Raw genomic sequence first — 20,189 nt, 5'->3', positions numbered from 1 at the left:
CTACTCAACATGCCTTACTACCAGCCCTGTAATGTCCACCAGCTGCTCCAAATGCTGGAGAGCCTTCTCCTGGCTCCCACCAGCAGCGAGGAGCCCAGCAGGGCTGATCATTTGGTACATATGTGCACAAACCAGAAAAGAATTCCGTGATCTTTTCATGACATGTTAGCTTTGCCATATTAGCAAACGGCATAAAGGGGTGTAGATACTGCTGTGAATCCAGCAGGATGATCTGTTAAGGAAATAGCATTGCTGTATAAATCTTGTCATCCTTGGGAAGAGTTCAAATGGGATAAGCTGCTCAGTGGAAACTGGAGACTGGGATCTGCTCTCTTTGTATAGAGACAGCCTGGCAGTGTTCCTACATGCTATTAGCTACAAGGAGGAGTTAAATCCCCAGGATGGAATCAATTTATTTTCCAGTTTATGGAAAATAAACATGCTCTGTGCTTCTACTGATAAATATCTAGCAGTGAAACTTTGCACTGTGCACTCAGCGTACTGCTGCAATCAATTCACAGCTTACAAACAAATATAGCTTTTTGGATCCTGTCACGTAAGAAGGTCTGGATGCTTGGAGTGTCTCCTGGCTAGGCCAGAGAGCTAAATGTTACTAATGCAATGCAGAGTGCTTCCAAGAATAGAAAAATGGGCACATGTAAAGCAGGTCCTCTTCAGTCGTGTTCTTTGGACTGCTGGGACATGCACAGTACTGACCTCAGTATCAGGGTGTCTGCCTAAAACACCCCTCTCAGAGTCCATAAAAGGTTCTGCTTGGAAATCCTCTGTTGCTGACTGCATTTATACACTGATGTTTTTGTGTTTGGGAGTCTTCCACAGGGGCAGACTGTGACTGGGGTTCAGTTGCACCTCACTGCTGACTTGGGGGTTTTTGCAAGCACAGTTTGTATCTTCCTCGTGCCTTTTAATGGGATGCACAGGCAGAAAACTGAGAAGAAGGAAACTGAGTTTTAGCTGCCTTATATACACTGAGATTGAAATAGTCATTTTTAGAAGACGAGAAAAAAGTTTGTTGTGGGACTGATGTTTTGGTTTTTTCCTAAGAGTAGCAGGTTATTAAGTAAGTGCAGATTAGTAACTGCAAATCTTAATTTTCATTAGGAAAGCAAAAGCAAATTTCTAGTCCCTATGTTTGTGGAAGACAGCCTGGAAACATTATAAACAAGTTATATAAGAAGACTCCAACATCAGCAGTTTCCTAAAAGTTGTCATTTTTAAGCCACTCTGGTGATGAGCTGAAGAAAGAAAGATAAGATTCTTCAAGTTGGTAGTACTGCACACCAATTTTTCTATGGTAAAACTCCAATAATAGGAAAAATTCCCTGAAAAAGAAAAATGGCAAGGCAGGATGTTCAAGGATCATTTCTCAGTTCCTCGCAGAGGTCTCCATTAGCAGTGCAACAGTGCAGAGCAATCATATGCTCTGAGATGGAGACCAGAGGTGACAAAAAAATCTTATTATTTGCAGTAATAATAGACAAAGCCAGGCCACATGCCTCAAAGTATTGAGTGCTAGGCATTTGTGCCTAAGGGAAACGTTACTGTTCTATCAGGGGCTGGAAATTACTTACACCAGATTAGTTTCAAGATAATTAGGTGATGTTTTGTCAGGGAAAAGGGTTATTTTAAGGAAAGCCATGAAGTAGCAACTGGTGAAGGCATATGGACCCATACAGGCAAGAGAAGAGATACTTAGGAGGAGGCTAAGAGATGCTGTGGAAAGGGAGAGGCGGGAACATTGAGGATGGTTACAAGGGCATAGGGCTGAGAGAAAGCTTACAATGTCATATCTTGGGAAAAATATGTTTTGGTGGAGTGTGAGAATTTTGTGTATTTTTTGGGGGGGATTTCTGAACTGTGGGAGCACTGTTTTTTCAGGTGTCTGAGACAGATTGAGGTCTGTGCCCATCCATATGGCTCTGCATCTGTTAGTGGGGATGCATGGACAGTTCTAGCAGTGTGTTGATAGAGCCTTATGCTTTGTGGAAGTGTTCAGTTCATGTGCCACGAACTTGTGCATATATCTCTGTCCCAAATATCCCAGGCAAAGAAATATTCCCATTTCCGGACAGGAAATAATCAGGAAATAATCAGGAAATAATCTGCATTGCTGCTCCAGGCCTCCCTTCGCCCAGCTTTGTCAGCATCAAACCACAGCTGTAGGGGACTGACTGAGGCTTGGGCAGATGGACAGTATCTCTGCTGCTCTTCTGGGGGAACACCTCAATGTCTGGGCCTGGCAACCTGGCCTTATTTAATGTGCAGAGTATTTAGTAAAGCTGTGTAAAACCTTCTCCTGTTTGGCTGCTTGGAGTAAATACTGATTCATTTATTCTGCATATTATTATGGAGTGGATACCAGCAGGCAACAAGGTCCTGTCCTCATTTCAGATTCCTTCTGACAGTCAGTCTGGGGAGACTGTCAGAGCATGAGGGCCCATCCTGCTCTTGATCCCCTGCCTCACAGCCATGGTACTTAGCTGTTCAGGAAGGTTGGGCCACTGGAGTTGGCTGGGACACAGCTTGATCTAGGTGAGCACAAGAGGTGACTCTTGTGCCCCATCCTGGTACATCAGCTGGTCCAAGGTGACTGGCAGCGGCTGCCATGATGTACACCTGTGACCAGGGACAGCAGATGGCAGAGCTCCTCCACACACTTGCCATGTCAGGAGCTGCAAGACTGACGAGAGACTAAAGTCCTTCAGTTTTCACTGAGGAAAGGCATGGTCACTGGAAAGCATCTGTGGAATTAACAGCTGTGAGTGAAGAGCCATTGGGAAATGAAAACCTGCTAAGAGAAATTGTTGGAAGTACTGCAAGGGATGTGGTATGGGAGCCACTCTTGTTTGCAGCAAATCTCCTGCAGTCAAATAAGTCTCCAACTGCTGTAATTTGATATATTTTCTTCTGCCAGCAGTGGCCATTTTGTAGTAGCAAGGACTGTCTTTTAAATATGTCTATGTTGCCACTGCAACATCAGAGCAAGGCAAAAATCAGCTTGGGATGTATTGAGATGGTCATTAAATTGGTCAAATAAGTTGATACTTTGATGTAATGTGCACTAAAGTGGGAGTCACATCTGAGTTAAAGGCATGAGATGACATAGATGTAGTGTATCTTTTTGTCTCAAGTTTCCATTTCAAAGCAGATTCAAGACTTGGCTACTTTTGGTGTACTTGCCCATCCTGACAACTCAGAAAGCCGGTTTGAAAGCCACTAAATTTGTGCTGGTTTGGCCAACTTTAGAAATATATCCTCTGAGAGAAGGCAGGTTACAAAGCACTCTTCCCCCATCAGGTTTGGGAAAAAAATGTTTTCCTCGAAGGAAAGTGAAAGAGATAAAAACTATTTATTTAACAAATACACAGGGGAAAAAAAGATACTAATGCCAAATAATGAAACCTCTCGCTGTAGAGAGAAAACCTGGGAAAATTTCAGAGTCGCTCTGTAGTCTCTCTCTCTCTCCCCCTCCTTGGAGCTGGGACGGGGTGGTGGGCCCACCTCCAGGGCCAAGGCCTGGGTGGAAACTCCTCCCAATGTATTCTGATGTTAAAACAGTCCAGCAGAGAAAAAGGAAAAAAAATGAAGTCCCAGGAAAGCAAAAGTTCAACTCTTCGTCTCTCTCCAGAGAAAAAGAAAACTGAAAACTGGCTGGACAAGCAAGCAGGGTGCTTCTCTGCTCCTCTCCCACAGCCCCTTTGCTTTATCCCCTTTTATCTACCCAGCCAGGGTACAGGTGTCACATGCACAGTGTGTGGAGGTACAACAGTCAGAGGCAGTGTGTAGAAAGCTGTGAGATTACAACTGTGAGCTGCAATAGTGAAGCCTTTTGGGAGCTGTTCTGTAATGGGGTGTGGCAGTTACCCACCAGAACATAGAAATAGTTATTAATTGGAGTCCTCTAATTAAAAAGGTGTATGCAAGGGTAGTGTAGTAAAACAGTATTTCTAGACTTTAAGGATACCTTGTTTGCACTTGAAGAGAATTTAAGGTATGTTTGATTAAGTCCTTCTTCAATAAAAATTAATGCAAGTAAAGTACTTATATACCTCCAGGATTTTACAGGATGAAGCTGATGTGGAGAAGTGTTGAGAACTGTTCAGGAAATTTTTCTTGCCAGCTTTCTAGTGGTGATTATTTTGTGTATTTGTTATAATTTGTCCTCTTTTGGTGGGATAGAAAGCCCAATGCAGCAGTGTAGGGTGAGGGCTTCAAGTTCCCGATATGGAAGCTGAAAATGAAGATCCCAAGTCCTGTTTTACTGTGTGTTATCCCCATGTGTAATGTGAAACATGGGTTTCAAATCCAGAGCAGAGCACATGTGGTCCCAGCATGAGGTGGTAGAGTGCAGGGCTGAAGTAGCATTCATCTTCCAACTTCCTCACCCTCTAATGACATTAGCTCCCTGATAATTTGCTCAGATTTACAGTTCTCTACAATAGATATTAATGTTCCTTCTGGCTAATCTGATTGAAGTAAATATTTTTGCATTGAAGGAAGAGGTCTGCATGTCTAATATAAAATCCCTTGCCAACAAGGGAAGAAGGCCACCATCACACTAAGATGGCTCATGGTGGCAATGGTGCGGTGTCCGCGGCACTCACTGGGCTTTGCTTGTGGGCTTTGCAGTGACCACCATTATGGTGTTGCTGCCAGGATTTTTTGTTATGAGGTGATGAGTTCCTCCTTTTAGGATAAGTGGGAAGACAGCTGGCTGGGCTTGGGCTCATCTCATCCACTTTTGCCTTGTTCCATATGACTCAGCTTGTGTACATCTCACCTTGCCACTGGCACCTGCTGATGGTGTGTGAATGAAACCTGTTCTCATCCCACCTGACATTAAGGAAGAATGTGGCCCTGCTGGGGGTAGTTCAGGTCTGAAATGGCATGGCTTTGGCTGTAAGTTTTCTGACCCTGCTTGGAGGAAGGCAGATGGTTGGGCTTCCAACTTGAGTGGTCACATTTGGGTGGGATGAGCTATATGTTTGGGGCAGTGTTGCATACCACTGTGGGGAACTGTGAGAAATTCTTTTAAAAATGGATGGTCAGGAATGAAATTAAGCCAAATGAGGCAAATGTTGTGTGTGAGAACCGTTTATCGGTAACGAAAAACAAAATGAAAAGGAGTTACATTATGAAAGAGGGCTAGAAAAGACAAAGCAAGACTAAGGAAAATAGGAACGGAATGGGGACAGAGAGAAAAAGAGGGCATTACCACCAGCGACTCAGGGAAGTACAGTCAGTGTCCAGGTAACAGGGGATGCGCACACTGCCTGCCTGTGCATGGACTGCATCTGACCGAGCCTGCGCGGCTCCCAGAAAGGTGCGGCTCCACAGGTGCGGCTCCTGTGGCGACGGCCCTGGACACGCGGTGAGTGGGCAGTCGGACCGGAGGACCAGGACCCTGGGCAGGGTCACGGTGACCGGCTGAATCAGGGTGGCAAGGTTGGAAGCAGGCAGCCCAGGCAGGGACGCAGGGTGAAGTGTCAAGGCAGCGGTCAGGTGTCGGGTCCCTCCCCCTGCCATGTAGCCCTGGGAGAGGGGCCCTGGGCAGGAGACACGGGGTTTCCTGAGCCCCTGGTCAGCCTCGTTCCCCATTGGTTGTTTTGTGTTCCCTGCGCGGGCAAGGACCCTCGGGTCCCGTGATTGAGCAGTTCCTCGGCAGAGCCCGGCCATGCGGCTGGAGAAATAAACATCTCTGAAACATCTATCAAGAATCCATCCATATGTATTTCTTTCCCACTGGCCTCCTTGTTTGATACATCGTGTTACAGAATCTGCACTTCAATGAATGGTGGAGAATTGCAAGCAGAATGATCCCCAATCCCTAAGGACAGAAAATTTGTGAGTAAAAACCACTCTAGATCTCTCTCTTCTCACCTTGGTTTGGATATTCTCTCTGGACTAGGGAAGAATCGTGGGAAATGAGGCTCTCTGAGCCACAGAAAGAAATGTATCTAGAAGTTAAAGGAATCCTTGAACAAGAAAACAAGAAAGTATTTGTTCTGGGAGATCTAGAACAATTTTTAAACTGGCTTTTCAAAAATTTCTTCTGTATTTCTTGAGACTTACTTTTTGATATTGATCCTCCTGGAACTAGTCTCGAGTGTTTTTGGTACAAGATCTGGGATGAGATAAGGGATCAAACAAAACATATCTCCATGGATCCATTGTAATCACTGAAGCTCTTCAGGAGCATTTGTATGGCCCCATACCCCTAAAGCAGAGGATGGCTGTAATCCCATGGCTGAGACTGTGCGGCGGCCATCCCTGGGGCGCGTGACTGCAGTTGTGCCGGCGGAGGTGCCCGGCCCCCTTGGGAGCTGGATGTGCCCGGCCCCCTCAGGAGCCTGCGCCTTATTGCGGACCCCATCCCTGTCTCGGGGTCCCCGGCCACGCGACCACGAGTGAGGGAGCGATGCTGCAGGTGCCACAGGTGCCGTGGGCCACGAGCAGCCGCGTGGAAGCCCGCTCTGAGCATACGGCTCGGAGAGCCCTGTAGAGAGAGAAGCAGCGGTTTCCATAGCGACACGAGAAGCTATGCAGCGCCGAGCCGAAACGAGGCTGCTCTCCAAGCAGCGTGGAGTTGGCAGAGCGGAACCGCTTGGAGGGCGCGGGGCGAGCAGCGATGACAACGCGGGGCTGCGCAGAGCCCAGAGACGCGCCGGAGCAGCGCCGCTCAGAGGGCGCGGAGCAGCCTCAACGTGGGGGCCCGGCCGAGACACTGGAGTCAGCAAGGTGGTGGCCACGTGGGACCAGCAGCCACGACAAACACGCAAGCACGTGATAGGAGAAGTTGTAGCCACGAAAATCACAGGAACTGTGAAATGGTACAATGTCAAAAACAACTATGGATTTATAACACGAGATGATACAGGGGAAGATTTATTCATCCATAGAACTGCCATTAAAAGGAATAACCCTAAAAATTACCTGCGAAGTGTAGGAGATGGGGAAGTTGTACAGTTTGATATAGTGCAAGGAAAGAAGGGTTTACAAGCAGCAAATGTTACTGGGCCTGGAGGTATTCCCGTCAAAGGCAGCCGTTATGCACAAAATTATAAACAATATCCATCCCAGCAACTTCCCTACCCACAACCTACTTTCCCCTTTTACCCTATACCCAATATGAACCCTTTCCTAAGTTTACCCTATCCCCAGTTTATTCCTAATCAGTTTTTCACCCCATGGCTTCCCTATACAATTCTGTTTCCCTACAACTCCTCTCCGATGCCGAGGGGGGGATGAAAAGAGGGAGAGAAGAAATTAAACCCTCTCCTGCCTCAGTTTCCCCACAAAGCATGCTTGGAGAGTCCTGTCTCCCTTGTGTCAGCCTTAGGATGTTCCGGAGAATCTGTTTGGACATTTAAAGACTCAGGAAGGTGGCTTGTTTTGTTTTGAAACTGTTCTTGTTATGTTTATCCAGTTGTTTTCAATGTTAGGTTTTTAATCTCTTTTTGTTAAAAATAAATGGGTGAAATGTCGGGGTCCCTTCCCCCCTGCCATGTGGTTCTGGGAGAGGGGCCCTGGGGGAGACACGGGGTTTCCCTGCCCCTGGTCAGCCTCATTCCCCATTGGTTGTTTTGTGTTCCCTGCACGGGCAAGGACCCTCGGGTCCTGTGATTGAGCAGTTCCTCGGCAGAGCCCCGGCCATGCGGCTGGAGAAATAAACATCTCTGAAACATCTACCAAGAATCTGTCCATAGATATTTCTTTCCCACTGGCCTCCTGGTTTGATACATCGTTTTACAGAATCCCCACTGTAACGGGCAGGGGCACAGGGAGGCAGGGCAGGTGCGAGGACAAGCCAGCGAGGCCACGAGAGCCAGAAGGCAGGCTGGGGCCAGGGCAAAGGAGGGAGCAAGCGGCAGCAGTGAACAGTAGCGAGCAGCGGGGAGCCCTGACGCAGCTTTTATACCCCCTGGCCCCTCCCAAAGTCCGACTGCTGGCAGGGGACCATTGGTCCAGTCCAACCTGGGCCGTCCATTGGTGGACACCTTTTCACGACCTGATTGGAGAAGCCCCTCCACAGTGTCTCCTACTGACTGCCTCATTGGAGGTGGTGCCAGGTGAAGTCTCCCAGAGAGGAGGCTTTCCTCTACCCCTGGTTGTCTCCTGCAAGTGGCACGTGTACACTCCCTCTCGCCACATGCCTCTGACAACCATTGTTGAGGCATAACAAAACTGAATTGGCTCCTCAAAGGCAGATTTCCCGTGTTTCAGTGTTTTTGAAGCAACTTTTCATTTCAGTTAAAAAATAATAGATTATGTAATGCTATGTTTTAAAAATCAAAAATCAAAACAAAGATTAATTGATGCCAAATAAATTTTTGGAGGAAATTTCCTTCCTGGAGGCTTTCCAAGTACTCTATTTTTGTTGTCATTCAGAACAAAGGCCAGATTTTGAAATCTCAGATGTCACTGAAGGAAACCTTGATCCCTTGCTCACTCCAGTCTTTAACTTTGTGTTCTGACATCAGGGATGCAGTGATTGGCCTGTGACACTCATGTTCCCAGAAATGGCTTCTCAGCACTGTCAGGGCAGAAGCAGATGGAGCCAAGCATTTCCCAGGCAGCTTGCCAGCGAAGTCAATGGTGGGCCTGCAGTTTGTTGCTGAAGACAAAGATCTGAGCAGAGCTGACTGAATTTAGCCAGTTTGCTTTTTTAATGTTTAAATCTTACCCCAAAAAAGGATGATTTTTCAGCACAGAGATTATCTACATGCTTTAGTATCGCTTGTGATGCTTAACAGGAGGGAGCACTGATCACTGGATCTTTAAGTCCTGCAGGTCTGGAAGGTCACCCAGGATCTCCATAGGGCTGAAATGGCTCCCATGGCGCCTCCCTTTTCTCTGCATGGTCAGAGAAAGCCTGTGCAGAGGCCTCCTATCATATTCTTCATTACTGCTTTCCCCTCTTTCCATTTTCAGGCTCTCCAGCACAGATTTGTGTTTATTATTCAGCTCCTTCAAATTTTCTGTATGTCACGATCTCCATCCTTGTAAATAAAAAGCACGAGGCACAGCACAGTCCACATCCATGGGGCTGAGGTTTCCTGCCCATTACAGAAGGGCAGCAGCATTGAAGCTGGCAGCTATAAGCAGCCCTTGATGTAGAGTGTTGTTTAAAAAAGGGGTAGTTGGTGCAAGCCAAAATTTTACTGTGGGATGTGCTAGCAGTTCAGCAGAATGGAGAGCTGTGAGGCAGTGCTGGGGTCCACAAGCTCTGCTAGTGCAGATGCAGTCCAAGCTGCCACTTGTTTCTGCTGCTGGTGTAAGGCTGGGCACTGAGGGGCTGAGCCCTGGCAGTAGAAGCTTCTTGCCCACTGTGTCTCAGCACTGTGTTGTAAAGGCCCTACTCGCTGCTGCTTCACATAATTTTTGCTTTCCTAGGGAGGTGGCAGCTTACCTCTGGTGTGTGGCCTGGTGACCTGTGCTCATGGAGTGGCTCTTGTTCTTGTCTTTCTTTCAGATAAAGAGCACTTGAAGGAGAAGGAGAAGTTGGAGATGGAGCTGGCAGCTGTGCGTTCTGCCAATGAGGACCAGCGGAGGCACATCGAAATCCTTGACCAGGCCCTAAACAATGCACAAGCCAAGGTTATCAAGCTGGAAGAGGAGGTGAGGCATGGATGATATTTCTGTGCTCTGGGGATAGACATGGCTCATGGTTAGGCCTTTCTCCATCCAAGTCCTGGCTCTCTTCTACCCACAGGGTGCTAGGTCTTCCTGTTTCGCTTGCACTGGCCCTTTTATAGAGAACATGTGTAGTTATACAGTACTGAGCCAAACAAGCAAGCAGAGGAGACCATAGATGTGTGTAGAGCAAATCCTTCAGTGTGTAATCAGGAGCAAGATCAAATTTAACTAGCTGGTGGCTGAGGCAATGGTAGGATTTAACAGAAAAATTGAATTAAAAACTGACTACTCACTGTCCTGGACTGTGATACAGACATGTGGTGTTACTGCATCCCATTTCTTGCCAAATAATACCAGGAAGCTTTTGAGGTATGCACAACAACACGGCAGTGCAGGGTTTGGTGACTTCGCATCTTAAAAAGTCTTGCCGATCTGGCTGGAAGCAGACTGACCAGGATTTAGAGCTACAGGTTTTATTTGAGAGCTGAAGAGAACCTGTCATACTGAAGTCCGAAACTCCAAGAGGTCTTTAAGCAATAATCATATAAGCCTGATAATGAAAATAGGTATTCAGATAGGAAGAGAAATCCCAGGCACAGGGGGCTCTTTAAACTGACAGACAGAACAATACCTAGTAGGTGGAAGCTGAAACCGGGCGAATTCAAAGTGGAAATAATGCTCAGTTTTAATTATAACTGAGTGACATTATCAGTTCTCCATTACTGGTGAAGAAAGTCTCAGTTTGTTGTATTCCTTAAGGATCTTCAAATCAGGAGGTATGGCTCTAGTAACTATTTGAAAGTCTGTGCATTCTTGCAGATCGGTCAAGACTGTCAAAACAGGCCTTTTTGACCTTTTAGACCCCTAAAATCTCTGTCCATGGGACCAACAGAGGGAGAGTGTTTCATGGGAAGTAAAAGAAACATAATCTTTACTACCTGAGTGAGCAGGTCATTGGTGAGGGGGAAGGCCATTGGTGAATCATTACCCTAGCAGATTTGGTAGAGGTTCAGGCTCTGGCACAGTGTTGGCATGATCTTGGGCAGCTCTGTTCCCCTTCAGAGCCCCATTTTCCACCTGCACCCTCCCCAGAGCTGGCACAGGGCAGGGGGGAATCCACAGGAGTCTGCTGGGTGCACAGATGCAAAGGGTCTTGTGAGGAGCAGAGAAAGCCTTTCCCAAATACCTGCAGTTAAATTCATTGTCTTGGAAAGATGAAGGGACAATTGAGCTCAGTGAGTTTTGAATGTTTTTTGCTGGGGTATCTAATGATACCGCAATAACAGACCCCCTGTTAGGCTAACCAATGCTTACTTAGAGTCTGGAAGATTTAAGGTGCTATATGTAAGAGCTGATGGCATTGCTGCTTTGTACCTGACCATTGGCCCATTCCAACTCCCTGTTTAGAAACATTTTGAAAACTCCATTTCCTTGGATGGATGCACTCGGCAGCACGAAGAGGATCACATTAAGTTTAACTGCTCCCTTGTTAGTTAGCCTAAAGCCTGCTCACCATCCTGGTGTATTTGGGGTAGTCCCTTTAGGGTAGCTGCAGGAGCCAGCGTATCTTGAATCTGTACATAATTCACTTGATACTGTTTGGCTTAAAGGCTACCTGAGGTTTTATATTTGCATTTCATTACAAAGGGCTGAATAAAGGAATGTTTTAGGTGGCAATATCTGCTTCTACACTCATGGCATCATGCAGGGGAAGAAATTGTGTTTAGCTCATGTCTGGTCCACAGACTGCCAGTGTGGTATGGGCAGGTAACACTGACTTGCTGAGCAGAGACTAGTGAAGGCAGAAGCATATACAGTGATTTCCAGGCAGGTGGTTCAAGAACCTACCTTATGCCTGCTGTGTTGTAATAAATATGTTTGCAGCCTTAGGGCTCTAAGAGCTTGGCAGCAGTCAGGTTTTACTCTAGTCATCCAACAGAAATGTGCCTCTGCTGGATCCTGGATTGTGGACTGGTAGAGCTGAGGATAGGTTAGATGCTCCCCTCTAGGGAGCTCCTAACCTGCCCAGGGCATGGCAGGTGTTATGGAGGTGGTAACTTCCTGCCTGGGGCACTGTAGGTGTTACAGAGGTGGTAATCTCCTGCCTGGGGCATGGTAGATGTCAGAGGTGACATATATGAAAGTGATGCAGTGGTATTTGTCAGAGTATATCAGAGTCCTCAGCCTGACTAACCCATGTTGATCTGGTACCTTTTAACTTATTTTTTCATTCTATGGGCAGTTCAAATGAATTTTAGCCCAGCTGCTGTGTTTTAATTGTTCAAGGCAGCGTCAGGCAGCTTGGGTGAAGTGCAGTTAATCTGAGACTGCCAGCATGTGCCCAAGTTCCATCACTCACTTTCCCTTTTGTCTTGTTTCATGGCTGAATCAGAGCACCTTTTCAACAGTCTCCAGTGTTTCTGGATCTTAATTAGACACATGCAGAAGATAAGCAGCAGTGTTAAACCTTCATTTTAAAGCAGGGATTTTTACTATAGTTGGGAATATATTGAAGAAAACGCAAATTCAGTCAAATCAAAATGACTGTTATTATTGTTAACTGAGCTCTAGCTCATGCACTGCTTTGTAAATCCATCCAGATTTCTTCTACCACCAGCTTGTAATTAACAGCGTTTTAAATCAAGCCCTGAGAAATAAGCAATAGCTACTAAGTTGAATTAACATAAGATAGTCTGCTATGTAAATCTGCATTATCCTGAGTGCCTGCTAGTAGAAGGATTTAATTCAACATGTGTAGGTGGTATTATCACCACATGTCATTTAGCAGACTGCTGCTGGAATCAGTGTCTGTTCCATGCTTTGAATAGAAAACTGAATAATTGGAGAGGACTCAGAAAGCAGCTGTACAATTTATTTGGGGTCCAGAAGCTGTTCTTTACTGGGAGGAATTAAAGTGAAAAGTTGGCTGAGCTTCGGTCCATGCACATGAACGTGAATCACTGAATGGGTAAGATTAGAAAGGACCACAGTGGGTTGTCTGGTCCAGCCTCCCTGCTTAAGCAGGGTCATCCTAGAGCACATGGCACAGGATTTTGTCCATATGGTTCTTGATTATCTACAGTGAGGGAAATGCCACAACCTCTCTGGTCAATCTGTTGGAGTGCTCGGTCACCCACATAGTAAAGAACCCCCAGGTCCTTTTCTGCAGAGCTGCTTTCCAGCAGGTCAGCCCCCACCCTGTACTAGACTATGGGGTTATTCCTCCCCAAGTGCAGTGCTCTGCATTTGCCCCTGTTGAATTTCAGATGGTTCCTCTCTGCCCATCTCTCCAACCTGTCGAGGTCCTTCTGAAGGGCTGCACAGCCCTCTGGGGTATCGGCAGCTCCTCCCAGCTTTGTATGTGCAGGGAACTTGCTGAGGAGGCATCTACCCTTTCATCCAAGTCATTGATTAATTGGTTAAACAATGCTGGGCCCAGTACTGAACCTTGGGTGATGAAACTAGTGACTAGCCTCCAACCAGACCCTGTGCCACCCTCTGGGATCTGCTCTTCAGCCAATTCTCAGTCCTCCTCACTGTCCACTCATCCACAGTTTACCGATAAGGATGTTGTGAGAGACAGTATCAAAAGCTTTGCTGAAGTCGAGGTAGACTGTGGGGTATGCCCAGCCTCTGCCCTGGAGGGAGGCCTGCTGAGATAGGGAGATTGCATAACCTCCCCGGTTAGAATCCCCCCGGAAAAGGCAGCCACCTTTCAGTTATGGCGAGAGAGGACACAGACCCATGATCCTCTTGGAGATCCTATGCAGATCCTTTGTAACTCACTGGCTTTTACCCTCTCACACCCACCCCTGTACCCCTATAAGATCTAGCCCTCTGCCTTTGTGAGACCGGAGAGCTCGTCCCTGGCCTCCCCTTCGCGGGGTGTGGGCTAATAAAGCTGCCTCACGTGGAACTGCTCTACGAGCCTCTCATCTCTCCTCCTGGTCCAGCCTGGGGTTTGCCTCACAGAACAAGAACTGAAATCACTAGCTGGAAATCACTAAAGAGCTGACAGCCTCTCTGCAAAGGCACTCCAGTGGCTGAAGGAAAACTACACGGGCCCTGGGAAGACGGTTCCTCCCGGGACCATCTCTCCGAAGTGGTTATGGTTTCCTGGGTCTGAGCTACAGACCCCACACCAGCCACCACAGTAGACAATATCTGCTGCTCTCCCTTCATCCGTCCAGGGATGGATGAAGAAGGGCTTGTTGTCAGAGAGATAAATACTGCTATTTAATGTAAGAGGAAATAATGAGATGCAGTGTTTGGAGGTTGAAGCTGAGCAAGTCAGGCTGGAAATAAAGAGTTAAGAGTAATTAACACGGAAACAATCTACTTAGCGTGATAGTGGATTCTCCATCTCTTACAGTCTCATAATTCAAATTCATTCAAATCTCATATCTATAGACTTTGATTGTTCAAACTGGAGTTATGTTTCTAGCACAGATATTTTTCCAAGACTCGCTCATCTTTACTCAAATTTATTTGCTTGGATCATCCCCTTTTAGCCTTAGCTCTTCTTTATCTTTATTTTTCTAATCCCTGGGACAAGGGCAGTGTTCAGGCAAGTTTGCTGATGTAGTGAAGAAGTGAATTGTTTAATTAAATGCTTCTTGCTCTAATAGATCACAGTTTGGAAATAGAACAAGAAGGAATTTGCTTAAATTGCATAAGGGAAAGCTAGATTAGGCATTAGGGTAAAAGTTTTCTGGCAGTAAAGGAAAATAAGCTGTGAAGTAGTTTACAGGGATAGGTTGTGTAGTTCCTACCCCTGGGTGATTTCGTAAACAGCTTATACAGATATGTGCCAGGTTTTATGTACAGTTGATCCTACCATGCAGTGGGAGGATAGATTAGTACCTCTCCAGGTGCCATCCAGTTTTGGGTTTTTTTGGAGTCTGTGTGTCTGTGAGGTGTTGGAGCTTATTGTCACATGTCTCCGATTGTAGTCACCCCTCCCTTATGGATCCATGCTTCACTGGCAACCCAAATTAATTTGAATTACAACATTTTCTATGTTGTGTTTTAAATGCATGTGTGATTTTTTTTTTTTTTTTTGCTTATGAATCTACATGCAGAATAGAAAAGTCAGAATTGGCTCGAGAGCCTCCCTATAAATTTATGAATGTGAGAACTGCCTTGTTGCACATCTCCTGCAGAATTGTTTTCGAAGGCAGTGGACATGTGAGCATCGCCTCACCCACAAGGGCAGAGGTGTGTGAGTGTGTGAACCCTGGGGCTTAGGGGACTGCTCCAAAGCCAAGTTGTGGCTGCTGTGATACAGATGGACCCTGCAGCATTTGGCAGGACATGGGAGAGCAGATGAGGTCTGCTGCCAAAGAGAGACCCTGGGGGAGCTCACCATCCCTCTCTGATGCATACTGGTGTGGCTGGAGGTGACACAAACACCTTCCTACTGCCAAAATAGCACATTCAGCTAGAAGCCTCTCCTCTGTGGGTCTTGCCAAGTGGTGAGCTCCTGTGGAATGCAGTCTTCATGCTGCTGCCAGAGACTAGTGGGGATTATAATCTCATTAATTTTCATGGAAAGCCCAGGGAGCTGTAAGCATTAGCCTAAATTGCAGCAAGGATAAGGAGGTCACTCTGGCAGTTGTTGGTGCCACTTGTTAGGGAGGTTTGTTTAGACCAAGCTGTGCTTTTGCTGTGAGCAAGCCTGTTTCACTTCACCTGTGACATGGATGGATTTAGGGTGACAGAAGAGGAATTCATACCCCTTTTGGGGTATGCTGCCTGAGCAATCTCTGGTTGTAAAACCCTGCATTGCACAATCCTTGTGTCATGTTTTGCCCTTCAGTAATTGCATTATAGAGGTAAAGAGGGCCTGGCTTTAGCTGCCTGGACATACCATCTCCAGATTAGCATGGACAAGCCTGTGAGCAGGATAAAGTAGGTGAAGAGCTTCTGGCTGCTGGCACTCCACTTGTTCCACCTATGTTGAGCAAATATGCAGGAGTGAAAAAAGAACCCCTCTGGGTGCAGGCAGTGTGCCAAGTGTCACCAGTCAATAAAACCCACGAGGATTCCTCTTAACTGGGTCCAGCCTGTGTGTTTGCCCAAATAGTATCCACCAACATGACAGCTCTTGCTTAGAAATGGCCAGGGGGCTTCATGTTTAGCAGATTCCCAGTGAGTGGAAGATCTGGGCAGCATTCCTTCCAAAAAGGGTAGATCTGCCCCAGCAATGCTTGCTGTGCACATTCCCTGCCCATCAAAGAGGCACTGTCCTTTCCCTAGAAAAACTCTTGGAAGCAAATGACCAAAGCCATGCTCGAGCTCAGTGCAGGCCTGCCAGTGCACAGGGGTCCCAGTGGCCGAGGGTGGGGTACAGTACCCTCCAGACTGCTGACCCCCTGTACCCCACAGCTGCGCAGGAAGCAGGCCTATGTGGAGAAGGTGGAAAAGCTGCAGCAGGCACTCACACAGCTGCAGGCGGCCTGCGAGAAGAGGGAGCAGATGGAGCGGCGGCTGCGCACACGCCTGGAGCGAGAGCTGGACTCGCTGAGGATGCAGCAGGTGAGGACAGGGTGATATGGGCAGGACCCCAGCATGGGGCCTTTGGTGTTGATTTTAACAGAGATGGTCACTTGCATCCCTGCCAGGTGCCACCTTGCTTTTGGATTCAGGTTGTTGGGCTTTCCTCCAAACCATTCATTTGGATAGGGTCCTGGATCATTGGAAGTGTTCAAGGTCATGTTGGATGGGGCTTTGAGCTTGTGACGTTTTCCCTGCCCGTGACAGGAGGGCTGGATTTAGATGATCTTTAAAGGTCCTTTCCAACCCAATCCACTCTATGATTCTTATTCCTGATCTTCAGCAGAGCATGCGGCCCTTCTGCTGTGGGATTCTGGACACAGTTGAGCCCTGCCTGCTGCTGGGCTGGGATGTCCTGGCTCCCCTGCCCAAGGGCAGGCAGGGGAAAATGTCCTTCCACGTTTCTCTCTCTAGGAATGACAGATTGTGCAAAACTCAGCTCCACACAGAAGGAGGAGAGGAAAGGTGCAGTACACGTGAGATTTATCCCAAAAATTTTAGCTGATGTTTCATTGAAAAGGCCAAGTGGGATGATGTGGGATCTGGTAGGAGCAAGACCTAGGCCCTTTTTTGTCCTGTGCAAAGCTTGATGTATGTGGTTCACGGAAACCTCAACCCATGACAGATCTGGAGCCAAGTGATGGCATCTCCAAGACAATAAATTATTTATGTATCAATCCAGTCCAGAATGGGCTAGGAGTATAGATTGGCATTTCTGTGTGTCCCCTTGTTTTTTGGCAGCCCTGTGTCCTTAGAGGGGTATTGTTATGCTTATATTTTATGCACAGTTATTCCTTTGTTATAACACCTTCATCCCTAAGTCCCAAAGTCCAGTCATCTTTGAAAGGGAAAAAGATAAAGCATGAGGAGGTTGCAGGGAGAATTTCCAGGCTGCAGCCTGTACCAAGTGCCAAATACATGGGCATTGGCTCTGGAGGAGAGTGAGCAGATACGCTAAATGTATCAAACTACAGCTTGGGGAAAAACCAGCAACATAAGCAAAGCATGATGCTCCTGGAACTCCTGAAGGGCTCATTCGTATCTGTCATCACACGCATCTGCTACTATAACCTTTCCTTATTTATAAGCCATTAGTGGACACCAAAGCAGCTGTTACACAGAGCTTGTGCTGCCAGAAAGCAGAGGGGCTGATCCTGCGGGCGGTATGCCATTGGCAAATAGCTCTACGGTCAGGGTCAGGGTCAGTGGTTTGCAGAGTCATGAGGTGGCCAGACCTGAGAGCATCCCCTTCCTTCTAGCAGCCCCAGGGCAGGGCAAGCCCCCCAGCAGCTTTCCCAAGGTATCACTCTGCTGCTGCTCCCTGCAGGCCCTTCTCATTCATCTTGGCTCTTTCTTGCTGCCATAGAAGTGTGTTAAGTCTTTCTTGCCCAGTCCACCCTGGGCTTGGTGTTCCAAGTCTTCTCAGTTCCCCCTTAGCCAACTCTCTTCCTGTTTAACAAAGGAATTACATAGGGTATGACATGCTAATACCATTTGAGAAAAGAACATCTGAGAAAAATACAATTAAAATTCAAGTGAAGATAAAACTAGAACTAAGAAAGGCTGGGGATACAGAGACAAATTGATATATTAAGTAACAGAGATACACTGTCGCTGAAGTCCTTGTCTTGGGAGTTCAGGCTATGTCTGTTCTCTTTGGCTGAAAATTCCTCTGTAACTTACAGATTCTTTAATTTTAAATTTTTTTTGGCAGTGTAATTAGCAACTGGCTTTTAGGTTGACATAGTTTTCAAATGCCAGCACTCATTCCATCTAGTAAGTTTTAAGAGGAAAGATACTCTTCTTGTCTCATGTATCAGCTTTGAGAGAAAACTTTGGGGTGTTTTTACTACTGTTATCCATACTGTTTGTTTATGAGCCACAACACTGCAGAGAATCATGTGGCATCAAAATACCCCAGGCTTTTTGCTTCAGAGCTGTCTTCTTTGAGTTATCAAAGTTATAGCTACTGAAATATTTTCTCATTGCAGAGAAGAAAAGGAGATTTTCTTTTCTCATTTTTACCAGAGTCAGCAGAAGGGACCCAGCACACAAGGAGACAATGAGCCAGAATCTCTTCTGTCCCTGGCTTGTTGGTAGCTGAGTCCAAATGGCAAATCTTCCTTATCACTGATACCACTGATGCACAGATTGGGACCAATAAACAAACTCTTTCAGTCAGCATTGCAGGCTCAGTGTTCAGGGCTGGCAGATGTTTTTGACTCAGAAGATGACAAGCACCCCTGATGTCCCAAGATACCATTTGTAGATCAGGACCACACTTCCAAAATAGTACCTTCCTGCCAGAGATTTGACTATATTTTTGCAGGAGCAGAGTTGCAGCCATTGTTTCCAAGGGCCGATTCATATTGCATTTCCAGAAAGCATCTCCCAAACACGTTATTACTGCGCCAGAGGCAAAGGCTGCAGCCCTTCCCTGGTATCTCTAGTTTCGGTGGTACAGCTTTGCCAGTGGAACTCCAAGGTGCAGCATGAATGAGAAACCAGTGCTCCTGAGACATGGTTTCCTCTTTAGCACAATACTGTTCACCATGGAGTATAACAAATCTCTTGCATTTTTTATTTAAAAATGAATTTATTTCTACTGAGTTCTCCCAGAGGTTCATGCCTCTCCCCTCAGTGTGCACTCATCCCTCTGCTGAGCCAAGTAGTGGATCTCCATCTGCCTCTGCTCTCTATCAGCAGTGAGAGAAGCTCAGGGTAGCTACCCATGCTGCTTAGGTGACTTAATTAAGTGCTGTAACTGGGTGGAATAAATCCTGCCTGGACAAGCACTTTCCTTGCAGCATAGATGGAAAGAGTTACGCACCCATTGCTGCTTGTCAGCTCCAATGGGAGCCACTCCACAGTGCCTGGGGATCTTCTGCCCCTCTAGTTAGAAAGTTAGCTGTTACACCACAGAAAGCATCCCCTGAGGGCACAAGAGAACTAATGTGCCAGAAGGGACAAGCTTAAATGCATGTCTGGGGTATTCTCCCAGTGCTGCTTTAAATGGGGTGCCGTGTAACTAGGTAACAAGGTGCTTTTTTTTCAGCTTCAATATATAAACCCTCTGCAAATAACTGCCTGTCCATACTAAGCACTGCCCAGCCATGGGCATGAAGTCCTAGCAAGAAGAATATATCTTTTAAAGCTTCATTGCTTCTTTTTCTACCAACTTCTTTTCCCCTTGGCTTGGGGTATCCCAGGAAGCCTCTCCACATCCAGGGTAGCAGCCAAATCCCTGCTTCTGTCAGCATGGTCTGGGGAAGCGTTCTAGGGTTGCACATATGGTCAACTTGCCTGTTCTCCTGCAAGCTAAAGGGTTTAGCCTGGGGTTTTCACCTGCCCCTGTCAAAAGACATGGCGATGTCTTTGTATGTGCCAGAAAATTGAGGAAAAAAGGGTCAGCATCTCCCATGCTTGGCAGGGCATGAATATCTGTCACTGTTTCCACTGGCAGAGGCAGGGCAGCTACCAGGCAAGCAGCCTTCCGGAGCATAATGCCCCAGCCCTCATGGAGCTGGTGCGGGAGAAGGAGGAGAGGATCCTGGCCTTGGAAGCTGACATGACCAAGTGGGAGCAGAAATATCTGGAGGAGAGTACAATCCGGCACTTTGCCATGAATGCTGCAGCCACAGCTGCAACAGAGAGGTAAGATTACCTCGCTGCAAGCAGGCAGCTCTGTTCACCATGGAAAGCATGGGGAAATAATACAAAATGGGTGTTTTCTTAAGGCTGGATGTTTCTTGTCTTTCCCTGCTGAGTCACACTGCCAGGGTTAATGCACTTGTCCAAGGTGTCATGCCAGTGAAATACAATAGTTGGTTAAGAGAGGATTTATCCTTCTGACCAGGTCCAAAAGTTTATCAGATCTAGGTACCATATTCAAGCAATGGCCTCTGGCAGTCTGCAGGTGCCAAATTACACAGCACAGGTAAGGCAGCTCCTCCCAGCACACCGGTGGAGTGAGCAGG

At 46.9% G+C, this 20,189-nt stretch overlaps 1 protein-coding gene across 2 annotated transcripts in view; it reads left to right on the top strand.

The window, feature by feature from the left end:
* The window catches only part of AMOTL1 (angiomotin like 1), a 58,701-nt gene that overhangs the window by 31,039 nt on the left and 7,473 nt on the right, over positions 1–20,189 (top strand). For both annotated transcript variants that reach the window (XM_069015173.1, XM_069015181.1), the window contains 3 exons: positions 9,494–9,639; positions 16,045–16,194; positions 19,676–19,866. In XM_069015173.1, the coding sequence (XP_068871274.1) occupies positions 9,494–9,639; positions 16,045–16,194; positions 19,676–19,866 (487 nt within the window). The remainder of the gene's footprint in view (positions 1–9,493; positions 9,640–16,044; positions 16,195–19,675; positions 19,867–20,189) is intronic.

Source organism: Aphelocoma coerulescens, chromosome 1 (assembly GCF_041296385.1).
Source record: "Aphelocoma coerulescens isolate FSJ_1873_10779 chromosome 1, UR_Acoe_1.0, whole genome shotgun sequence".
Taxonomy (NCBI): Eukaryota; Metazoa; Chordata; class Aves; order Passeriformes; family Corvidae; genus Aphelocoma; species Aphelocoma coerulescens.
The sequence above is the reverse complement of the archived record's forward strand: the minus strand, read 5'-3'. Positions and strand labels throughout refer to the sequence as shown.